The 25,286-nt window shown below is 41.1% G+C and overlaps 1 protein-coding gene across 1 annotated transcript in view; it reads left to right on the forward strand.

Moving 5' to 3' along the window:
- Nucleotides 1-25,286, forward strand: part of Frmd5 (FERM domain containing) — a 371,042-nt gene that overhangs the window by 244,605 nt on the left and 101,151 nt on the right. Inside the window, exons 3-6 of the mRNA XM_067146590.2 lie at nt 10,486-10,528; nt 14,779-14,955; nt 19,132-19,343; nt 22,537-22,689. Of these exons, the coding sequence (XP_067002691.2) occupies nt 10,486-10,528; nt 14,779-14,955; nt 19,132-19,343; nt 22,537-22,689 (585 nt within the window). The remainder of the gene's footprint in view (nt 1-10,485; nt 10,529-14,778; nt 14,956-19,131; nt 19,344-22,536; nt 22,690-25,286) is intronic.

The following is a 25,286-nucleotide window of genomic DNA, read 5'->3' on the forward strand; positions in this document are numbered from 1 at the left end:
ATAATAATAATAATAATAATAATAATAATAATAATAATAATAATAATAATAATAATTGAAATCATTGAAATCATTGAAATCATTTCGGAAAAGGCTAGGAAAGCAACAGATAGGGAATCTGCCACCTGGGCGACTGCCCTAAATGCAGATCAGTATTGATTGATTGATTGATTGATTGATTGATTGATTGATGCATGATGGTGCTCCCGTACATTTCAGTCTGCTGCCCGCAGGTACCTGAATACTCATCATTTTCCTGAGCGCTGGATAGGTAGAGGAGGACCGATTGCTTGACCACCACCATCCTCTCCCCACTTGAACCCCCTGGACTTTTACCTGTGAGGACACGTTAAGCCTCTCGTGTATGCGACTCCTGTTCCTGGTGAAGCAACTTTATGTGAGCGCATTGTGGCAACTTCTCAAGCAGTACGCACTACACCAGGCATTTTTGATCGCCTGTTTAACTCCATGCGACAAGGAGCGGAGGCTTGTATTCGAGCTGATTTTATTTATTTTGCGTATGGCCCATACAATCAAGTTGGGTTTAGATATAAATTATATACATATTTACATAACAAGAAAACAATGAACAAGAAAAGGCTCCCTACAACTGAATGTCAAGATCACTGATCAACTGTATTGCTTCTGGAGTTGCCATCGGGAAATCCATTTTGCTGCCTGTGTATGCCCGCGTTTCACACTCTCTGACAATATGATGTATGGTTTGTCGTGCAGCTCCACAGTCACACGCGGGTGTCGGCAACTTGTTCCGTTTAAACAGCATGTCTCTGCATTTGCCATGGCCTGTTCTTATTCTGTTCAGAGCAGACCATGTTTTACGTGGTAGTTGGAATCCACTTGGAAGTTTGGCATTCGAGAACATACTGTGCAGGTGCGTCTCCGTTGCTGCTTCCCACCGTCTTTTCCACTCTGTAGTTGGGTTGTAGCTTCTAGCAACCATGTCTAAGGCGTTACGTAAAGTTGGATGGCGTGAACGTAATCTGTTTTGGTTGATAATTCGTAGATCTTCATGCACAGGTAGATCGGGGTTCCTTAAGATTTTATTGAATTCCTTGATAAGAGCGGTGGATCTGCGTAAATCAGATGGCATTATTCCAGATAGAAGCGGGAGCCAGTGAGTTGGCGTAGATCGAATTGTGCCAGTTATTATGCGCATCGTGGAATTCAATTCAGTATCAATGAGTTTTGTGTGATGACTGTTCATCCATACTGGAGCACAGTACTCAGCACTTGAATATACCAAGCCTAAAGCTGAAGACCATAAAACGCTTGCCCAAGAACCCCAGGTAGTTCCGCAAAGCTTATGAATGATGTTACGTGTTTTCAGTTTCTGTGCAGAGCCCAGCAGATGTTGCTTGTAGGATAGTGTTCGATCCAAGATTACTCCAAGATATTTTGGGTTCCAGTTGTGGTGAAGTATCCTGCCACAGAAACTTACATTCAATTTAGTATTTGCTAAGTGATTGTTTAAATGGAAACACGACACCTCCGTTTTATTGGTGTTGGGCTTAAGTCTCCAGTTCCTGAAGTAAGTTTCCAAAATGGACAAATCCCTAGTTAAAATCTCTTCAGTTCTCTCCAGTTCTTTGTGTTGCACAGCTAATGTTATATCATCAGCGTAGCAGATGTTGATGTTGCTCACGTCCGTAGGTTTAACCTCAAAATACCCTACACTTGACCCCTGGGTGGTGCTAAGCGAGCAACAATATATTTGGCAGCCAGTCTATCACTGAGATCTCCTGGCAGTTACATACAATTCAAGCTGAAGGTCGTCACTTTGAACATTTCCTCTGATATATGCCCAAAGTGTTTCAGCTGCCGTTACAGACGTACGGTGTAAATGTAAAAAAGTTTGAATAAATCTTTAAGTATACGTCTCCGGACCCATTTTGTCATAACCTTTTTTCTTCTCTCTATGTGAGGAATCCGTTCCTTATTTTTTGTAGTCTAGTTTTGGTACACCCTGTATGTAGATATATATGTATAATAATATACTAAGTGACTCGCAGCCTGCATTGAAATCAGTCAACGAAAAGCATAATGTCAGCTCGATATCTGCTACTATAAGATCTACAGTACAGCAGTGCCCTACGCCTGCCTTTTCTGGATCCGAGGACACACTGGTTCTACTGGAAATGAAAGGGCAGGGATCCTCGCAAAAGCAGCCTCCTCATCCAATATAGAAGTTACCGACAACAAATCACCCCCAAGCTACGCAAAATCCTAAATCAAAACATATCTAATGAGTCAGTGAAACAACCTGTGGACCTCGAGTACAAAGGGGTCTGTTACAAGAGAATTAACCTTCCCGAACATAAATTTGTGGTTTTGTGGATCCTCTAAACCAGGGGTTTCCAATTGGCGGCCCGCGGGTCGCATGTGGCCCGCGAAGCCATATAATGCGGCCCGCGAGAGCATTTTAATAAATAATGTGAAGAATAGTAACAAAATATTTTATAGGTCGTTTTAAAATGTATTAATTTTTATATTCGTTATAGACCCAAGTCCGAACTAGTTCAATCTTTAATATGCTATTATTTCCTCTTTTTAAAAATTCACTTGATCTGAATGGATTATTTTTCATGTTTAAACATTTAAAATCCAAATTTCAGATAATAACGATTGGTTTTTACGTCTCATTAACTACTTTTGATGCTTTTCGGAGACGCTGAGGTGCCGGAATTTTGTCGCGCAGGAGTTCCTTTACGTGCCAATAAATCAGTCGACACGAGGCTGACGTATTTGAGTACCTTCGGAATGATCTAACATCGAACCTGCCAAGCTGGCTTCAGAAGGCCAGCGCCTCAACCATCTGAGCCACTCAGCCCGGCAAAAGAAGAAAGAGAAAGGGATATTTATTTCAAAGTAAAAAATGGGGGTCCCATATCTGCATCTTATTGTAATTCTAAGTTTTCTTCATTATTTTCGCATTATTTATATGGTATTCCCAAAGATGTGGGATGCAATCGGTGGGGGTGGGGGTAATAGGGCCTACACCCGGAAACAACACAAAATATCCCTATGAACATATGACCTACGGTCGATCGTTTACGAGTTACAAGTTTTCCAACCATGCTTTTTTTTTTTTTAAATCTGCTTTACGTCGCACCGACACAGGTAGGTCTTATTGCGACAATGTGATAGGAGTGGAAAGTAAGTGACCTAGGCTTTAATTAAGGTACAGTCCTAGCATTTGCCTTTTGTGAAATTGGTGAACCACGGAAAGTCTTCTTCAGGACTGGCGACAGTGGGGTTCGAACCTACTATCTCCCGAGTGCAAGCTGATAGCTACGTGACCCAAACCGTCCAGCCATCTTCATGTGTCATTCGAGATACTGCAGTCTTATACAAAAAGTGTGCAAAATGTCCACCATGTGCTTAAATGCGCGCCTGAAAATGCCGCCTCTTGATTGACGGACACTTTCAAACAATCTGGGAATTGCACGCATTAATCCCACCACTTTTGAATCACTTCAATGTCCGTAACTGAATACCGACTTCGAAATTAATCACTCCCCCCTCCATTCTTGTTTATAACAGCCGTAGCACATAAACGATCGGATTAGGTTCCTGACACGAATGAATGAAGAATGAATGATTAAAATGATTATGAGGTGCATTACTACTCGTATGGGTTGTTTTCCGAAGAACGTTATTCCTTGATATATTCGGTTGTTCAAATTTGGTCATATGATTTGCTATAAAGCTGACCACAGTGATGCGGTCGGTTAGTCTTGGTCTTTAATTCTCAAGATAGTATGTTTTATCCCGGTAAGGTTCAGTGGTATTGAAGGTGTTTAAATTCGTCAACACGAAGTGAATTGATTACGCGGTTTGGAGGCACGTAGTTGTGAACTTGTATGCGGGAGATAGTGGATTCGAACCCCATTGTCGACAGCCCTGAAGATGGTTTGTTTCCCGTGGTTTCTCATTTTCACACCAGACAAATGCTGGGGCTGTACCTTAATTAAGGCCTCTGACGCTTCCTTTGCATTCCTTGTCCTATCCTATCCCACAGTCGCCATAAGGCCTCTCTGTGTCCGTGTGATACAACAGATAGCAAAAAAATTCAACAACTCCTTGTCATTGGCTCCGGCACGTTACAGAAAAAAAAAAGAAAAAAAATCGTCGCCCAACGTCTAAGGCAGGTGCCTGTTAGAACGGGCGTTAAACAATTACACTTAGTACCTACACGACGGAGAGCCTCCGTGGCTCAGACGGCAGCGCGTCGGCCTCTCACCGCTGGATTCCGTGGTTCAAATCCCGGTCACTCCATGTGAGATTTGTGCTGGACAAAGCGGAGGCGGGACAGGCTTTTCTCCGGGTACCCCGGTTTTCCCTGTCATCTTTCATTCCAGCAACACTCTCCATTCTCATTTCATAGCATCTATCAGTCATTAATAAATCACTTTGGGAGTGGCGACCCCATCGTACTAATAGCCTATATCTGCTTCATTCATTCCATCCCTGACCCGGTCAATGACTGGAAAACAGGTTGTAGGTTTTCACCAACACGACGATACTCTGACTCCGGCGGGGCAGAGGCGACAACCAGCACTTCTGCCGTCAAGCTCCAATTGCTCACTCCACGCACACACCTCTCCCCTTTCCACCGCCTGCAGCTTAATTACCGCTCAGTTAAAAGAGGCCAAGGAGTTACTCTTGTCCCTCCCTCCGATAGAACAACCTTTAAATGGGTGTTACGCAAGGGCTGCTCGTACCTGGAACCTTCTACCATCTGAGGTAAAGCTGCTTCCTCTTCCTCACTTCCTCCGCGAAGTAAAGAAAATATATATGTAAATAGAAACCCATATGCGATGTACATAACTTGTATAAATTAGAATTGCAAGAAGGATGGGTGCCAGTACAGGTGTATGTGGGCGAATGTGTATGCGTGCGCGTGTGGGAGTGGTTGTGAATGAGTGAGAGTATAAATGGCTGGGTGTTCTTACTCTAATATTTTCAGGATAAATCAAGATAGTTATTATTCTAAGGGTACAGTGTTGGTAGTGTAAATATGTAAATTTAAAATTGTCTACATAAGTTTATATGTAAATATTCAGTAGAGTTTATGTAGACATATGGAGATGGAGGCACTTCCGCGTATGTGGGGCACTCCAGCCATTACTCCAAGGCAGTACATATAACGTATAGTTAGGGACAAAACATGACGGCCTCAGTTCCTAGAAGCGAGCTGGAAGCCAGTAGTCAATCAGACCCTGCACCCTGCTGAGTTAACGAGTTCTAAGTGATCCTTGTTTGTTTTGGAGAGGCTGCCAAACCACTTTCTTCCTCACTATCTGTAGTATTTACCCTTTCTTCGTGTAGAGTGCAGTAGCCGATTTGGCAACTCTGGCTGCACTAGAGGTAGTAAATCATATAAGTCGCTAATAGACACTGAACCGGGCGAGTTGGCCGTGCGTGTAGAGGCGCGCGGCTGTGAGCTTGCATCCGGAAGATAGTAGGTTCGAATCCCACTATCGGCAGCCCTGAAAATGGTTTTCCGTGGTTTCCCATTTTCACACCAGGCAAATGCTGGGGCTGTACCTTAATTAAGGCCACGGCCGCTTCCTTCCCACTCCTAGGCCTTTCCTATCCCATCGTCGCCATAAGACCTATCTGTGTCGGTGCGACGTAAAGCCCCTAGCAAAAAAAAAAAAATAGACACCGAGCTGCCGCTGGAAAGTAGTGGTGTGAGGCGAGGTCGTCATGATTTGTTCCCAACTATACCACGCTGAGATATTTTGACACCGGCGGGACACTGGAGGCAGCCAACACTGCTGTCGTCCCAGTCCGACTACCGAACTCCAACACTACCACCCTTCCTGATCCTAAGATCGTGTGTTCAAAGCCAGCAGATGTAGTCGGATTTTCGAAGGACGAAGAAACGTCCGTTCGATACTCCGTGTTGTACACTGGCGGCATATGAGAAGTCTCTGGTGATACATTTGGTCTTTACCCGATAAATTGTATTCAAACTGTCATAGATCGCAAAACAGTACGGGGAGAGTAAAATGGGACGTCGAAACCGACACACAGGACACCTGAATAGCGTCTTATGAAAATGTCTGCTACACAGTAGCTGAGATTTATTATTATTATTATTATTATTATTATTATTATTATTATTATTATTATTATTATTATTTGCACCGATTTATTTTTTACAAGTTGATTTAATTTCTCGTCCCGGTAATCTCGAATATTTGCTTATATAACCTCATATTAGACAATGCGATTAAAAAAACAAAGGTAAAATCATTTCACTCTTTAAATACTGCACTAGAAGTAAGCTCAGTATTTTGCGCTGTGCATATTGCTTTGTTCAGAGAAAGAAAGCAAAATCCAAAAGTCTTAACATTTATGTACAATAAATTATGTTCGACGGAGCAGTAGTTTTCCTTGAATGACAAAAATGGTGTTGCTGGCCAAAAGCATTACGAAGTCATTACGAAGTGCACTCTCAACACAAGATTCTGCATTTTTGATGAGCTCCACCTAATTCATTAGAGCTCATGTGAAAGACAGGAGAAGCTGATTCCCCTCTTCTTCTACCAAAGTTATTAACTAAACAATTATCTGTGTGGTGTTGTTGGTTAAGAGTTTGCATCTTGCACACAAAGTTTAAGATCGCATCCCGTCGAAATATGTCGGAGAGAGATGTGAGTTTGCGGCTTTAATAAATACTCTTTCGAAGCAATAATTTGGGTTTCCTAGGGCCCTTAGCAATTACTTAAACTCTCTGATGTATATACACACGCGAACCAGTCTGGTGAGTATAAAATCAAATTGCTTTGCATTTCTGGATCCCGCTAATTGTTCCCTATATGCTATTAGCTGAAAAACTCTTAGGAGATTTTCAGCAAGATACAGAACTTGACGGCTACTTTAAAACTTGAACAGCATTCAGCCCAACAACTAAGCAAATTAAGTACCTTGGCTGCTGATTTACTGACGTCTTAGATCTCAGTATGGAAATTAAGACCTGCATCAGAATAGCTGGAGCTACATTTAACAGAATTTTTTTGTTTTTTTTTTGTTTTGTTTTTTGTTTTACGTCGCACCGACACATAGAGGTCTTATGGTGACGATGGGATAGGAAAGGGCTAGGACTGGGAAGGAAGCGGCCGTGGCCTTAATTAAGGTACAGCCCCAGCATTTATCTGGTGTGAAAATGGGAAACCACGGAAAACCATATTCAGGGCTGCCGACAGTGGGGTTCGAACCCACTATCTCCCTTATGAAAGGTCACAGCTGCGCGCCCCTAACCGCACGGCCAACTCGCCCGGTGAAATATTTGTTATGCTGCGAAAATGAAAACCTACAACCTGTTTTCCAGTCATTGCCCGGATCAGGGATGGAATGAATGAAGCCCCCATCTTGCGGCGAAGATAGGAATGGTGCCGGCTACCGAGGTCTGTCGCACTCCTCTAGGGCAATGATTAATGACTGACAGATGAAATGAAATGATAGTGGAGAGTGTTGCTGGAATGAAAGATGACAGGGAAAACTGGATAAAGCTGGAATTCAAGGGGACAGATTGAGGTAAATATTATTTTTATAGGAAGATGAATTGCGGATTGGAATAATGTATCAAGGGAAATGTATGATAAATTTTCAAGTTCATTGAAAAAGGTTAAGACTGTGTAAATAGGGAATTTGCTACCTGGATGACAGCCCTAAATGAAGATAAAGGTGATAGATGATTTGAACTTACTCCCCAGCTGCATTACAGTTGAATATATTGTATTTTTCAACGTTTTCTGGGTTTATGCCTCGTCTTAGAATCTTTCTAAATTGACAAAAAATCCTCTCAGTCTCTTTTTTTTTTTTTTTTTTTTGCTAGGGGCTTTACGTCGCACCGACACAGATAGGTCTTATGGCGACGATGGGATAGGCAAGGCCTAGGAGTTGGAAGGAAGCGGCCGTGGCCTTAATTAAGGTACAGCCCCAGCATTTGCCTGGTGTGAAAATGGGAAACCACGGAAAACCATCTTCAGGGCTGCCGATAGTGGGATTCGAACCTACTATCTCCCGGATGCAAGCTCACAGCCGCGCGCCTCTACGCGCACGGCCAACTCGCCCGGTCCTCTCAGTCTCTAAGGATGTGATCGGGCTCACAGGGTTTTTCAGAAAAACACGGCATAATTGCACGGGGCGATTCCTCACATATAGAGAAGAAAAAATGCGTATATACACATGTGCCCAGAAATGTGCATTTTCTGAGATATCCGACTGTCTTGGGCTAGACCCTCAAGTGTTATATGAGCCAGCTTGCATTTTTTTTAATGAATGTTTGCTGGGCACCATCATACAGGAGGTGTTCAAAATGCCCGCCTTCTGCCATAAGGCAGGCTTCTGCTCGTTTTTGCATGGAGTTACGCATATGCTGGAATATGCCCGGTGTTGTATGTATGGTTTGAAAGGCCCTTAAAATTCTGCCCTGAAGTGTTGCTTCATCCTCCACAGGTGTCGTGAACACCAACGACTTTGCGTAACCCCACACAGAGGAGTCAAACAGCTTAAGATCAGATCAGGTGATCAGGGAAGTCAGGCAATTGGTCCACCTCTACCTGTTCAGTGAAGACGTACATTAAGGTGTTTACAAGTTATAAATTGGATATTGGATTTCAGAATCAGAAGTTGTTACATTAATAAAAACCACCTTTCCAATACATTATTATTATTGTATTATGTATTGGAAAGGTGGTTTTATTAATGTAACAACGTCTGATCATTAAGGTGTTCACAAACATTGCGCCGTTGTGCGTGTAGTACATTTCCCTACGGTTTTCTAGTAGTACGTCTTCTAAGAGAGGAGGAAACTTGGTGTGTAAGAATTGCCTATAGGCCTCCCCTGTCTGGTACATGGGGTCCCACCAAGCACTCACCGAGGATGCTAGCCCAGATGTTGATGGAGAACCTCTGTTGGTGAGCCCCTGTAACAGTGGCATGTGGATTGATATTTGCCCGTACATATTCTTCCAATATTCTATTACTGTGTATGTTGTAATGAATGAATAAATTGGGAAGATAGAGCAGACCATGAATTCATGCAACATATTGTATCGGGTTGGCGGGGTAGATAAATAAATGAGTACAGCACCTGGTAGCAACCTATTTCTAAGATTTATTAACTAAGCACTACCACTACAGATTTACACACACACAGAGACGATAGCCTAGCTTACAAGTTACACAAGTACACTTACACACTTACGGTTCGCGCGCTCTCTCTCTTTAGTTTCTCTTGGGTTCCATCTAGAATGACACACACACACATAGTCGTCGATTATTTACAGTACACTCTCTCAGCCACTCAGTCAAACTCGTTAGCGCTGTCACGGTCGTCAGCCTCGCAGGTCGGGATAGTATCCGCTGTTCACTCAACCCGTTGAACTCCGCAGTCTTCACACGTCGTCTCGTAGTGTTCCCTTCTTCGCCGCTCCAGAACACTCCAGGTTCTCCTCCAGCAGCCAGCCTCAAAGGACACACACACACGACATCAGGAAAACAGGAACGAGTCCTCGGTTCCACAGGCAGATACTTCATCAGGCTGCACACTCCCAGGCCATCACTGACTGCGCTCCAGCGAACTCAATCTCGCTCCCACTCACTCACTAACTCTTACTCTCCAATTCTCACTGACTCCAGGCAGGTCGTTCCTCTCTTATATACCTGCGCTGGTTCTTCTAGAATCGTCCGGATGTTCGATGGATCGAGGAACCTCGCGAAACAGAAGACTCCAGATTAATCTTCCAGTCGTTTCCGTAGTCTTCTGCGGCGCGACCGCGGATAGACGTGAGAAGGGCCGGCCCAGCGCTTGAGCGTTGCTCGCGGATTGGCGCGCTCGAGCGTAAGGGGGCTGGGGCGATGGGAGACGCCCACGGCGCGTAGCGAGTTAGCATGGCGGACTCTACAACCATTACAATATTTATATTTTCCTTACGCTATGACTCTCGTGTCACATCTTATTACAAGCAACTTACCCTCCTGAACTTTGAAGAACTCTGAAATCTTCATTTAGCCATCTTGGTGTTCAGATCACTCACCGAGAGATCTCTCCTGTACCTGTTGTCATAGTTTACTTACCTTTCCTCCTTTCACCAGCATAATACACGCTCTGTTACCAACTTTACCATTACATTTGATAGGTCAGTTGCCTATAATTGCTCATTTATTGCAACAGGAACTAGAGTATGGAACTCTGTTCCAAATAACATCTGAAGTAAGAACTTTTCAGAGTCATTCAAGTATCCATAACTACGTAAAGTTACCTCTCAGGTGCATAAAACAACGGTGTGAATCGGGATGGTAAATGATTATATCTGTGTGTGTGTGTGTTTGTGTGTGATATTTTTGCTTTATTGTGGACACACGTTCTTTTATTTTGTAATTATATGTTTAATTGCTAGTTAGATAAGAGCTAACCTCACATTTAATTTATTTTCTTCTCTATTTCAGCATTGGTTGGATACAGCAAAAACCGTTCTGAAGCAGGTTAAAGGTTTGTAATTTTAAAAAAATTTGGTATCATTGTTCAATATACCAGGCATTTTGGAAAACAGAGAGGCTATCAGGACCAGATTTTTAGTAAAGTATGCATCACGTAGTTAAAAAAATTAAGAGAGGAATGGCAATTATGTTTATTTCTTAAATCTGGAGAAAGCATATGACAGAGTACCAAGGGAAGAGACGTTAGATGTAAGGAGGGATTATGGTCTGAGTGGCAGTTTGTCGCAGGCAATCAAAAACATTTTCATTGACTGTCAAGCTGAAATGAGAAGTGGTGGTGGAATGAGTTCTTCATTCAAAGTAGTTACAGGGGTTTAGACAAGGGTATATGGATCATTTACTCATAATTATAACATGGCAGGGAGAGATTTGGTTGGGTAGAAAAATATATAGTAAGGAGTTTGACTTATGCCGGCAACTTGATCTTAATAGCAGATTTTTCTGAAAGCCTACAGTCAAATATTATTATTGTCGCATGTCGTATGATTGCTCAGTGAGGTAGCATGTTTTACTATCGACTAAATGTATTAAACTACTAAGAGTATTTACAGTTATTCACAAGTTCACTCTCATTCTAGTTTCCCACTTCACGCAGTTAGTAGTCACGATCTTGACCGAACGTATAGCCCTCAGAAGCGTCAGACTCCTGCTCTCCAACAGGGCCTCTTAGAGCAAAATGTCATTTCCAGAGCAGTTCACTCCACTACTCACCTCAGATCTAAAACCTCGAATCGCTCACTGCCAAGACCATTTGATCAACTCACTCGTTGCTGGTGTTCTCCCGAATGACTCAGTCAGGTCTCTCTCTCTCTCTCTCTCTCTCTCTCTCTCTCTCTCTCTCTCTCTCTCGCTCCCTCATATGGCCCAGTGGATGGAACAATTGTGATGAGAAGCCAGGTGGCACATCCTGCGCAATTGGTGCACAAGAGCATTTCCCTTTGTGCCAAGCAAGCTGTGTGTGATAGTGGTCACCAGTAAAGCAATTGCATCAAAGCTGGAGCCCACAGGACCTGATGATAATATCATACAGTGGAAACACTGCAAGAGGTGGTGGTGGTGGTGAGGGAAGTTTGTTCTCACCTGACTTCTGCCACTGCTCCCTACTTGAAGAGTCATGTTGTTGGTCTCTCGTTACTCTACCTCCTTGGGTAGAGCTGCAGGGTGATAGTGTATGGCCTTCTCCTGGTGGGCTGGCTCCTTTTCCTTCCTCGCGTGATGACGGCTTCCTCATATCGCTCTCTGTTACTTGATAGGGGTTGATTTTCTCAATGGGGCCTTGTCCTGGTGGCACCCTCCGTCTTGGTCTAAGGGCTTTGAGGGCTAGGCCTGCCCCACTGTTGCTCCTTCGTGGTTGATGTAGGCGGCAGGCACAGATGCTCTGATGTGGTCCCAATCTTGATGGACTCAGTCGGTCGTCTGCGCCATCGAATTAGTACTTTCAGGTCGTTAAGCGACATCAGATAACCAGGAGGTGGATCCTCTTCCTTTGTGCTGTCGTTCATTTTTGTTTTTGGTGCTGTCCTCATGTTCTTCGGTCTGGAAGTGAAGCATACCTGGTCTTGGTGGGTACAGTCTGGCATAGTCTCTGAAGTGCATTGGAGGGCAGCAAAGCCTTGAGTTGCGGCCTCAGAGTACCAAAGTGCATCCGAGTGCATCTGCTCTTTTCCCAAGTCTAGAAGCGGCGCGGCTTTGATTTTCCTTTCTATCTTTCAGTATACAAGAAGGCATATATAATTTGAGACTCGCCACACCAGTGAGAGCTCTGGCGTGTTCTCAGAATGCTGAACAACAGCTTCCTGTATCCCACGTTGAGTGATGTACTGTGTATGGCACAGCATAGGGATTTTATTATCGAAGAAGTGGAGGGCGGACTGTACCGTATGTCAATAGATTTTGTTACTCTGACAGCGAGAAATTAGATGAGAGAACAATGGATTTTTAAAAAGATGATCAAATATAAATACATTGATTTTTTATTTTATTATATACAGGGTGATTCAAAAATATTTTTACAAATTTTAGGGATGTGTTCTGTACACTAAAACAAGAAAAAAGTTCATATAAACATATGTACCAGAATCCTTTGTTTTCATTCAATTTATTAAAGTTTAAAATGTTATTACAGGTAATGAAAGAACATTTTAAAGTGACACATTAATCTGTTTTTGACATTGACACTATCAGCCTGTTAGGAAGTGTTTAACACACAAACTCATATAAAATGTTCAAAATGTCCTCCTCTTGCATCTAGACACGCATGCACTCTTCGAATCTTGGACTGTCACACCCTTTCAAATACTCCCTGGCAGTGTTGAATGGTTTTGCAATCTTCCATGACACGTCGAAGAAGAGTTTCTTCATCTGGGTTGTCTGCTGCATAAACCCATTGTTTAAGGTGCCCCCCCCCCCCCGCAGAGATAAAAATCCAAAGAATTGAGGTTGGGGGAACTTGCAGGCCATGGAACTGGTCCTCTATCTATCCATCTGTCAAGGTAGATACCATTCAGTGCATCTCGAACAATGAGACTAAAATGTGCTGGAGCCCTATTAAGCATAAACTACATGTTTCTTCTTATTTGCAGGGGCACATCTAGCAAGTCTGGGAGAGTGTTCGAATAAAGTCCCTGTAGACAGCACCTGTAAGGCATGCTGGGAGAACGTATGGACCTACCAGACAGTCACCTACAATTCCAGCCCATACGTTAATTCAAAACTGATGCTGTAGCACGAGGATTAAGAACTGCTCATGTGTGTTGGTTGTGGAAGTTTGGTATTCCATCTCTTCCAAATGTTGCCTCATCTGTAAACAAAACTGAAGAGACAAACAACGGATTGGCAGTTTGTGCAGGAAACCATTGACAAAAGTTCTCCCATGGTGGATGGTTGTTGGGCGAAAGGCCCTGCACATTTTGAAAATGATACGGATACAGCAGCTGCTCGTGAAGTATCTTCGATACTGTACTTTGAGATGAACCACATGCCATGGCCACTTGCCTTGTGCTAATACCTGGATCTTCTTCAAAAGATTGGAGAATGTGTTCTTTCTGGTCAGGCGTACGAGCAACTCTTGGTCTTCCTCAATCAGCTATCTGTTGGGCTATGGATCCTGTCTCAACAATGCGTTGCTCACGTGTAGATCCTAGATCTTTTGATGTCAGTGAGTTAATTAAATATGCAAGTTATACTTAATTGTTTTACATGGACTAATAAGTTGTTATTATTATTACTATACAATAAATTTAGAACAAAACTGGAACATATCTTTAATAATTTATTTAATAATTTAACCTTACAAATTCGTATTTAGTAGACCAATATTCAGTTGCCTTAATTCTGAAATAATGACTTTATTACTATGCTGTAGGCTACACTTACAATACAATAAGAGGGGACACCAAATTGCCTGTGCCCAAGCATTATATCTAGGCATGTAGGCGTACACAGTAACAAATTGGAACAGTTTATACCATTAACAACATGTCCGGGCTCAGTGGTCAAATGTACTGGCTTTTTAATTAAGTAGGCTATGGTTAATTCCTGTGGCTTAAGGACTGGGTGTTCAGGTTGGCCTTAATACCTGGATCTGAGGGCTGGTTCAGGGTCAACTCAGCTTACATGATTACAATTGAGCAGCTATCTGACGATGAGATAGCAGCCCTGGCCTAGAAAGCCAAAAATAATGGCTGAGATGATCATTGTGCCGACCACACAAGACCTCGCAATCTGCAGAACTTCCAGCTGAGCCGCTTCGTAGGCCATGGCCCTTCAAGGCTGTTACTCTGTTGGATTTGGTTTGGTTTGGATATTTTTTTACAGAAGTGAAGAGACTGTTATAAAGAAACACTATCAAAATAATAATTTTAAAATATGTGAACTTTATAACAGTCTGTTAAAGATAAAGTATTCATGTAGTGATTCCAATTAAAAAGTAGATAAATTAAAGATTAAAATATTGTTTCTCTATGGAACAGCAGTAATAAGTTATTATATTTTAGCAACCTTTGCACCCCCACCCCTCTAAAAACAAATCATTGCTCTTGGCCCAGTCCCAGTGGGCCCATTTATAAATCCAGCTCAAGATTATTTCCTTAATATACCACATAAAAACCTACGTGGTACATCCATTCTCAGATATTTCCATAAGCTAGTAAAACTGCCTTTCTAATTCAGTGTTAGTTCAGCGAGAGTATCAGTATTTGAGGTTGATTTGGGAATACAGAGTAGTTGATGGCACTGCTGCAGATATGGATCCCATCTTGTTCAGCTTCCGAGTGAAGTTCTACCCACCTGATCCGTTCCGGCTGAAGGAGGAAATCACGCGGTACCAGATCTACCTGCAGCTGAGGCGAGACCTCCTTCATGGGCGCCTCTACTGTACAGCAAGTGAAGCTGCTCTCCTTGGTGCTTATATCATCCAGTGTAGGTATACTTCAGCTACTGTATTTACATAGATATATTGAATTAAATAATTTTTTTAATGGTAATCGTTATTCACAATGTTTTGATACAAGAAGTTTTTGTGGAGGCCTTCTGATGGTTCATAAATTCAGAGGATTGACATAATTTTGTCAACTAGAAAAATAGTCTATTTTCACAATAATTACTAATTAACTGAATAATTTTGTGAAACAGATTTCTTCTTGTGTAAACTAAGAAATGAGACCCATTCAAAATTTAACCAAACTTTCCAAGTTTCTCTTTAGGTGACTTCCTTGCAGAGTCTTCTTCAAAATACTCCCTTTTTGTATTAATACACAGCTCCCAGCACCATTTCCACTTTTGGAAGTAGTTCTGGTAAGCATTTTGGGAGATCATGTCCAGTTCCACCTGCAGTTTGTTTTATTTCATGTTCATAAAAAATCCATAATTCAACATTGACGCGCAAGCTGGCGCACTTCCCTAGTATAGGCCCGAGGAGTTGTTTCCTCGCAAATCTGGTCTATTTCTCCTGACATTTCTCCCCAGAACATCTGAAAGTATCACAATAATGCAAGCAGCTCACAATTTGAACCTCAGGTAGATACTTTTTGGCCAGGCGAGTTGGCTGTGCGGTTAGGAGTGCGCGGCTGTGAGCTTGCATCCGGGAGATACTGGGTTCGAACCCCACTGTCCGCAGTGCTGAAGATGGTTTTCCGTGGATTCCCATTTTCACACCAGGCACATGCTGGGACTGTACCTTAATTAATGCCATGGCCGCTTCCTTCCCAATCCTAGGTCTTTCCTATCCCTTCGTTACCATAAGACCTATCTGTGTCGGTGCAACGTAAAGCCAATTGCAAAAAAAAAAAAAAAAAAAAAAAAAAAAAAAAAAAAAAGATAGCTTTTGTGTCTTTATTTAGCAATTGTTATGGCACATAAAGTGGAGTTTATGAAATATTTCAAAATATATTTAATTCCATAAGTATTTGATCCCACTTCTCAGCCACTGTAACGTATGAACTGTCAGGTTGTATGTTCAGCCCTTGTGCCATTTCTCTATGGAGTCGGGGATGAATCGGGATGAATTTTCAAAGCAAATTTTTACAACTGGTTGCCCTTCCTGATGTCAACCTCATCAAAGGAGTTAACGAGGTGAAATGAATGTTGTAATAAATTATAGTAGGAAGGGAAAGGGTGAAATCCTGTGCTGGCATGTAGCATGTTCCTGTTGAATAGCACCAAGGGTCTGCCCAAGGCTTTATGTCCCCATCCGATGGCCAAATCACTATCAACAGCATCATATACCCTCACTGCATACGAGTTCTACGGAGAGGTTTGGAATTGATTCCAGGCTTTTGGCATGGAATCTAGTGATTAGAAATTGTGTACCACCACCTCCTCTCCTACCCTGCCGGCCAACATTCTGATGGTGAACCTGTTCTCAACCAATGGAACTCGAACTGGCTAACCACGGTGTCAGACCATATAGATTAGACACCTTAATACGATCATGGCCACCAGGTGGACAACATACTAACTGTCAGATATGTTGTGTTATTCCGTATTATGTTTTGTGACAGGACTGTACTTATGTGATCTGATTGGGTGTAATGTGGTTGAGTGCATTCCGATTGTATTGTTCAATTCACACTTGTCAGCCTCCGTAGTGTAATGTTAGTGTTATTAGCTGCCGTCCTTGGGAGCCCGGGTTCGATTTCCAGTACTGCCAGACATTTAAGAATGGCAAGAGGGCTGGTATGTGGTTGAAATGGTACATGCAGCTCACCTCCATTGGGGGTGTGCCTAAAAAGAGCTGTACCACCTCAGGATGAGAACACGAGTTTACTTTTTTAGTTCACACTTCACATATTTTCATGATTCATGAATTATCCTGAAACTGTTGATCAGTAAGCTCTTCTCATAATAACAGATATAGCTTTACACAGTTCCAGCAAGAAATGGTGAATTACTGGTATTTATTGTGTCCCTATCCATTCTGGAAATGGCAAACATTGTAGCTGTCTCTTTCCTGTTGACTGCTGCTCAGAATAGCTCTGTGGTTGTTTTAGATGTCCATATTCTAACCAGTCCAGTCCCATCCAGATTTTAACCAGTTAACCAGAAGGAGATCATTCTCCTCCCATCATTTCTCTTCCCTAACAGAATGGATTGCAGTAGCTGGTATCTGCTTCTGTTCCATGGAATATCTCAGAACAGAACTTCAAGCTTTCTTCTTTTCACAGTGGACAGTTCTTATTTACCTTCCTTTATTCTGCATAGAATTTTGTTGTTTGTTACACGATCTGTTTACAGTACCCTCAGCATCGTCCTTTACTTCCAAACCTCTAAAGCCTCCCATTTCTTGCTAAATATCTTCAACATCATAAAAGAGGATGGAGAATACAGAACAGCAAAGAACTCTCACCTTTGTGTTTATTTCACAACTTTTGGAAAGGTTACTACTAATTTTATTGAAGGTAGCCTGGCCTTCTCAGTGCAGGATCTTATCTTTTCAGAGCTATCCCATCTGCCATTGGTAGTGATGCCGAGATATGTATATTTGTGTATATCTTCCTATGTATATGCATAGGAGTAACATTGGATAGGTCTCTTATGTACAAAAATCATCTGCAGAAAACTGCCAACAAATTAAAAAGTCGTAATAACATTCTTCAACGACTGGCTGGAACTTCTTGGGGAGCAGATGGAAACACATTACGGACAACATCTTTGACCTTGGTTTATTCTGCAGCAGAATACTCCTCTAGTGTCAGGCTTAACAGTGCTCACACACAGCTATTAGATTTACAAGTTCGCCAAACCATGTGGATCATAACTGGTACACTTCGTGCTACACTGATCCAGTGGTTACTGGTACTCAGAGCAATATAGTACCTTCACATATCAGGAGACAGAAGGCACTTTTTCAGCTATGGACCAGAATGCTGAAGAATGAACATCTACCTGTGCATGAAGATATCAGACAGAAATGCACATGCCTTATTCGTAAGTCTCGCCAGCCTGCTTGGAAGACTGCCGTGAAGATAACATCCAGCAACTTCAACTCCACCTCTAAATGGTCAACAGAGTGGTCTTTATCCCCACGTTCTGCAGTAGTGGATATTAATAATCCATCCACAAAACTGGCAGGCTTTGATCTGCCATGCTGCATCTGGAGTAGACTAAATCGGATGAGATGTGGAGTAGGTAGAACAGCATCTACCTTACACACCTGGGGCTGGTCAGTTTCTCCTTACTGTGACTGTGGGGAGGTTCGCCGAACAATGACACATGTAAAACTTAGTGCAGGAATGTCCACTCCGTGCTTTCACTGGCACCATGGAAGACCTCAACTCACCAACACCCGAAGCAGTGAAGTGGGTGGCGAATTTGGACATTTACATTTAATGAGATGTACATCACTCGCACTCAATGTGTATATACGAACTGTCAGAGTTGATAGGTAGATAGTGATGTAAATATATAATATTTTCTTCTTGTTCTTTCAAACTTTGTTAATTGCTTTGACTGTATAGATATGATAAATTATATTTACTTTGTACTTATCTTTCAGTGGTTGTGTAAATAGTTTATAGGTTGTCATTATTCATCATATGCCAAATAAATAAATAAATAAATAAATAAATAAATAAATAAATAAATAAATAAATAAATGGGCTTCTGATATATCATAAGATCATATATGAAGATATTGTTTTTTACTGTTGGTTATTAACTTTGTTTTGTTTATATTAATGTCAAGACCATATCTGTGGCTGACTTGTATCACTCGGTCAACAAGGAAGTCAACTTTTCTGACTATCAAAAAACACTGGGTTGTCTGCATAGGATTCCCATCTCCACATTTTCCATAGCTTCTCTGAAGATTTACTCTTGAATAGATGTTAAATATTAACAGTGACAATATACACCCCTGACTCCATGTAAAATACTTGCATTTTCTGTGTTCTCACCATCCAGTCTTACAGAAGCAGATTGGTTCCAGTCTAGATCCATCGTACAATTATTTTTCCTTTTTTAGATGTGTTTTTGACATTTCATAAAAAAGCACAAAGATAATAGATCTTTGTGTCAGAAATCAGTTTAACATGTATTAGGTAGTGTAATTTGACTAAGAAATAATATTGCACATTCATGTAATTTTTCTGCATACAGCCGAGATTGGTGATTATGACCCTGAGGAGCATGGGGATGGTTACGTATCGGAGTTCAAGCTGCTGCTAAAGCAAACTCCAGATATTGAAGAGAAGATGATGGATATACACAAGACACAGTTAAAAGGACAGACACCAGCACAGACTGAAAATAATTTCTTGCGAAAAGCTTGTACGCTGGATACGTATGGGGTGGATCCTCATCCTGTCAAGGTGAGCCTATACTTTAACTGTATTCTTCAATTTTTATTTTACCAATTACAGTGAGTAATATATGATGCTTCCAGCAAGCATTTCCTGACGAGATAAGCATGGCTTTCAATAAGTCTCAACATTTTTAACAAATTTCTATGGTGTTTTTATTACTTAAAAAATCATACGGCAGTATTACAGTTATACAAAGTGAATGAGAAAAGTTTGTAATCAATATTTAAATTTTGAAGCCAGTTAACAATACCAGGTTATATGTCATTAGGGTTTCCAGGATAGGAATGCAGAGAGCAATGTTGGCTAATAAGCTTATTGGTCTTACTCTTCATCACTGTAGTTGCACTCTGCAGAGTTCCTCCAACCTCACTTATGACGAAGGTAATCAGATCAGCTGTGCTCCGTTCTCAGTCTGTTGAGATGGCACCCCTGTTTTCTTGGGAGGTTTCAGCTTTCTCATTGGATCTAAGTCCTGTGTAGATATTCAGAAGTCTTCTTTGACCACTCATCCTTCCAGGATTGGTTAATGTCAGAGCACTCTACCATGAGTTTGCCAGCAGTAATACAGGCTGGTCTTCTGAGATCTAAGTCACTGATAGACAAAATTCTTGGTGATATGGAAGTGAGGGTTGTCGTTCTTTCTCTCAGCTATGTTTGCTTCCTCTTTATCAGTGGCGTGCACAAAATCCCGTCCTCTTGGTGCAAAGAGATCTGCATTTACAATTTCATATTATTCCTTACAATGTTTTTAATTTACTTTTAAGAACTGTAAACAGCTAAGTCGACAGCAATCCAGCTCTCTCCAGCAAGCTAGGTTTCCTTGCAAGCACAAAAGATAGCTATCCTAGCAGAATTAAAGTTGTTGAGTTGACGTATGCACTTTAAGCCACTACTCTACTGTTAACACTTGCCACTGTTAGCCACTTCCGCATCATCTTGCTAATAAAAATAGAGCCAATTTATGAAATCATTTGTAGCTAATTAATTAATATTATGTTGGGATTTCATCAGTATAAAGTTTCTGGGATCTCTTCATTGATGACATGTGTAGAGAATGTTTTTCAGCACACACAGAAAAATATTTAGGTTGCCCAGCATGAACAGAGCCAAGCGTGAAGTACAAGAATTTTGTATTTTGTTGCTGTGTATGCGTAGGTTTGCCTGTAATGGTGGTAGAGATTGTGAAATTTTATAGTGCTCTTTTTGAATTATAGGTAAATTTTTGCAAGTTCTGTGGCATTCTTTGTGAATATGACAGTGTTATTTGTCATGAGGAATATTTTCCCATGCCTGTTATCACTGTACCTATATATTGTATAAGCAGTAAGTGAGTGAAAATGTAAAACTTTTGCTATGGTAAAATACCTGCTAACTCTTGCTCAGTCACTTTAAGTTAGGTTTATTAAGGGGAAACTCCTGATACCAACAAGAGTCTAAAAAACAAAGGAAAAAAAGAAGAAATAAGGGGTTATATTAATGTGGATAAATCTTGTTATAACAAAATAGAGGTACATAATAGTAGAATATTTCAAATACTGACCTCCTCGCTGGTCCCATTATCTCTTGTGTGTGCTGTCTGCTGGCTGACTGTTCGTGTCAGGCAGCTAGCTAGTTGGAAGGACAAGAAGGGGAATGGAGGGGAGAGTAGGAGTGGTATTATGATAGGCAGAACTTACAGTATGCTTAGTGGGAAGTTCACATACTCTTCAGTATCTTTTTTTGTTACATTTTTCCATGAATCTATGTTTGGAATTTTATCTAGGCATGTTTGTATTTTCTGTGATTTTTAATGTCTGTGTCGCTCTTTTAATGTATTTTGAGCTGAAGATGTCTTGCGTAAGAAATTAAACATACACTAAAAAAGACACATTTGCTATGTATTGGTTCTATGTGATATAGGAAAATAAATTATTATTATTGAAATGTGGAAATTATCTCTGAAGCAAGTTGAATTAGTCAATACGGACCATTACAATCATCATCATCATCATCATCATCATCATATGCAGTTTCCAGCTGTTGGCCAGGTCTTCTTGTAACATAAGCCTCTCTATCTCTTCTTGTATTCCCACCACTTCTCCGTCTTCACTCTTCCACTCCTTTTATCCACCTGTCTCTTGGTCTTCCTCTTGATCGTTTTCCTGTTATCCCCATTTCGTGCATCCTCCTCGGTATCCTTTCCTCTGCCACATTCTCTTCATATGCCCATGCCATCTAAGTCTAGATGCTTCTATCCTGTTCTGTAGTGGCTCTTCTTTTACTATATCTCTAACCTTTTCATTTCTCATCTTATCCATTCTTGCCACTCGTACCCTGCTTCTCAGAAATTTCATTTCACTTGTCTGTATCCTATCACAGCTCATTACCCAAGTTTCTGCGGCATATGTCAGAAAAGGTACATAGTACATCCTGTATATCACTGTTTTGCTTCTTCGAAGGACATCTTGCTCCAAACCAGGTTTCTGACACCTTTCAGGAACGCCCCTGCTTGTCTGCCACATTCGATTATATCCTTATCATTTCTTCCACTTTCCTCTGTGATACTTCCCGGGTACTTGAAACTCTATACCTTCCTAAGCTGTTCCCCTTCAAGCATTATCCCTCTCATAGGTCTCTCATTTTTTCTAGTAGTGATCAATATCTCGCTCATTTTTGGCATTAAATTTCAATCCATATCGTTCCACCTCCTCTTCCCATGCATCTAACTGTTCCTGGATATTCTCCTTCCTTTTCTCCCCAGACTAACAAGTCATCTGCAAACATCCTTTCATTTTTCCTTGCCCAATTTTCCTTGCCACTTTTGTCATTATCTTGTCCATTACTACGGTGAAGAGCAGAGGTGATAGAGCACTTCTTTGTCTTTGTCTTAATCCAATTTTTTACTCAAACCAGTCTGTTCTCTCTCCTCCTACTTTCACACAACTAACACTTCCATGGTACATCTCCCCAGTGAGGAGGTCAGTATTTGAAACATTCTACTATTATGTACAATGAAATTTATAAATTTTATTATCATGAAACAGCATGAATCTTATTTCTAGCATTCCTAGAATGGTTTTGCTTGATGGAATTGATATTAATGGACAAATGCACACAATTTCAATTATAGTTTAGATTAGCTCTCAAATTAAAGGACTCGCACAAGCACAAGAAGTATCCAATTTGTTGTGAACACTAATGTATTCATAATTTATTTCAGGATCATCGTGGTAACCAACTCTACTTGGGGATCAACCATCTGGGAATCCTTACGTTTCAAGGGAGCAGAAAGACGCACCACTTCAGGTGGGGAGAAGTACAGAAGATCAATTACGAAGGGAAAATGTTTATCGTGCATCTAACATATAATGAGGTATTACAGTAATTTCATTTATCATTGTACTATGAAACCACACCCGGGCAACCGGAGTGGGACATTGATGATGATGATGATTGTACTATGAAATCTATAATTAATGTACTTATGATCCTTGTATAGAATTCTGGAAGAATATTCGTAAACTTGAGCCCACTGAATATTACTGAGGAGCTATAATTTCCTGACAGTAAATTACATTAGCCTGCAGTGATTTCCCGTTTTGGTGAAAATAGGGGATTCATATCGGAAACAATTCGCTGATTTTGGAAACAACTGTTTGCCGTAACACGTACAGATATATACATAAAATAAGAGTTTTGTCTGTACATTGCTCAGAATTTAAAAAGGATGGTATTTCTGGATTGGTCATGTCCAAAATAGCAAGGAAATGCACTTATTAATTTTCCGTAATTCCTGTCTGTCTGTATACGCATCACGAGAAAACAGCTGAAGAGATTTTAATGAAAATCTGTATGTAATGTCCGGAAATAACTCGCTACAATCTATGCCATACATAATCTTATCCACGCTGAAAGAAATGGTAGTTTAGGGGAAGGCCTAATATCACAGAGTCGAAAGAAAACTAAATGTGAAGGCCTACAATACAGAAAGCTCATAACATTGAACAACAATAACATTACATTGACCATTGTTTGTTGTGATGTGCTTCGTGTCTTCTGTTGCCAATCATGTCCAATAGATGGGATTGCTGCTGTATACTGAGTATTTTTTTTTAAATTTGCTTTACGTTGCACTGACAGAGATGGGTAGTATGGCGACAATGGGGCTAGGCGACGATGGGATAGGAAAAGGCTAGGAGTGGAAAGGAAGCGGCCCTGGTGTTAATTATGGTAAGCCCCAGCATTTGCCTAGTGTGAAAATGGGGAAACTACGGAAAACCATCTTAAGGGCTGTCGACAGTGGTTCTTTAACCCACTACCCCCTGAATGCAAACTCACAGCTGCGCGCCCCTAACCGCATGGCCAACTCGCCCGGTCGTACCGAGTATAACAGCCTGCCTGAATATTGGTGGGAAGTAGCTGGGGAGTTAGATAACTTTCTTCTTAAGCATGCCATTCCTGTGTTTCATAAATTTTCTGATACTACTGGTACATAACAAACTGGTTCATCATAGCATTCAAGCTATTCAGTCCTTACCTGGAGGTACTGATTGGAATGCTCAGTGTGTATATTTAACGGAACAATGGCAAAGGAGTGTTCACAGCTGTCTGTGGCCCGTTCATTCCAGCACTGGAACTTTGGACTGTTAGATCCGCATCATAGTACTGTCTCACAACCTAACAAATATTAGACACAGTGAGAGCAGTTCGCACGACCAGGGATCATAACAAACAGTACAACCACAATAATAATGTGGAAACACTTATAGTTGGGGACAAATCATAACGACCTCGCCTCACACCACTACTTTCCAGCGGCAGCTCGGTGTCTATTAGTGACTAATAGGATTTACTACCTGCAGCCATAGATGCCAAATCGGCTACTGCACTCTACACGAAGAAAGGGTAAATGCTACAGAGAGTGAGGAAAAAAGTGGTTTGGCAGCCTCTCCAAAACAAACAAGGATCACTTAGAGCTCATTAACTCAGCAGGGTGCAGGGTGGGATTTACAGCTGGCTTCCAGCTCGCTTCTAGGAACTGAGGTCGTCATGTTTTGTCCTCAACTATACCAACTGAGATACCAGGTAAGGTTGTCGCAAGGTGTGAAAGCAAGGGCACATGAGGCCAAGTGAAACGATTCAAATTTAATTTTAATTATCCTTGACTGAAATAATAATATAGGCTGATTTCAAGGAGAAAACACTTTAATTAAAATAAATTGATAGTAATACTTCCGACAATGCTCAACAGCTTTAAAAAAAATTCTGTTAATTGAACTAATTCAGATATCAACAATTAGAGGTCAGTAGAAGGGGAAAATATGCGTTAACAGCAGTCTCACAGTCCTTGAGAACTTCTGTTTAGGATATGAAAAATAGAAAACAATTTCTAAAGGACTAGCTCGGATCGTACGTAAAATTTAAAATCGTAATGAAACACAAATGGTATGCAAGGTCCAGTTAAAAAGGAGAAGAAAATCAAGCATAATCCAAATAACGCCCACAAGGAAATAATTCAGGCTCAAATAAGATTAAATATCAATACCACAAGAGCCTCAGTAAATCAAACTTAATCAGCACCAGATCAGATCAAACATCCATGCACCAGAGGAAGAATTCTCATCTCAATAGGCGAATGTCAAATGTCATAGTAACAAGCAACGTCACTCAAATGTCGAACTCAGCAGAGTTCATGCCCACAAACAGTTTACACCAGGTTACATAGCAACGAATCATGTGACACACATACGAAGATGCCGGTCCAAAACAATCCGAGTAGTCGCTAGAAAATGTTTTCACCTTACTAACTTACCCCCAAGAATGGTGGTTGTGAGATATACAAGATAACTTATCATAATTCCAACGAGTTAAACAAAAGATCAACTTAAACCACCAGATAGAGTTTCATAGCAATAACGTATTAATAAACGATGGTCCTTAGGAGCTCCTTCAGTACAGATTCACTTAAGT

The sequence above is a fragment of the Anabrus simplex genome, chromosome 4 (assembly GCF_040414725.1).
Source record: "Anabrus simplex isolate iqAnaSimp1 chromosome 4, ASM4041472v1, whole genome shotgun sequence".
Lineage (NCBI taxonomy): Eukaryota > Metazoa > Arthropoda > Insecta > Orthoptera > Tettigoniidae > Anabrus > Anabrus simplex.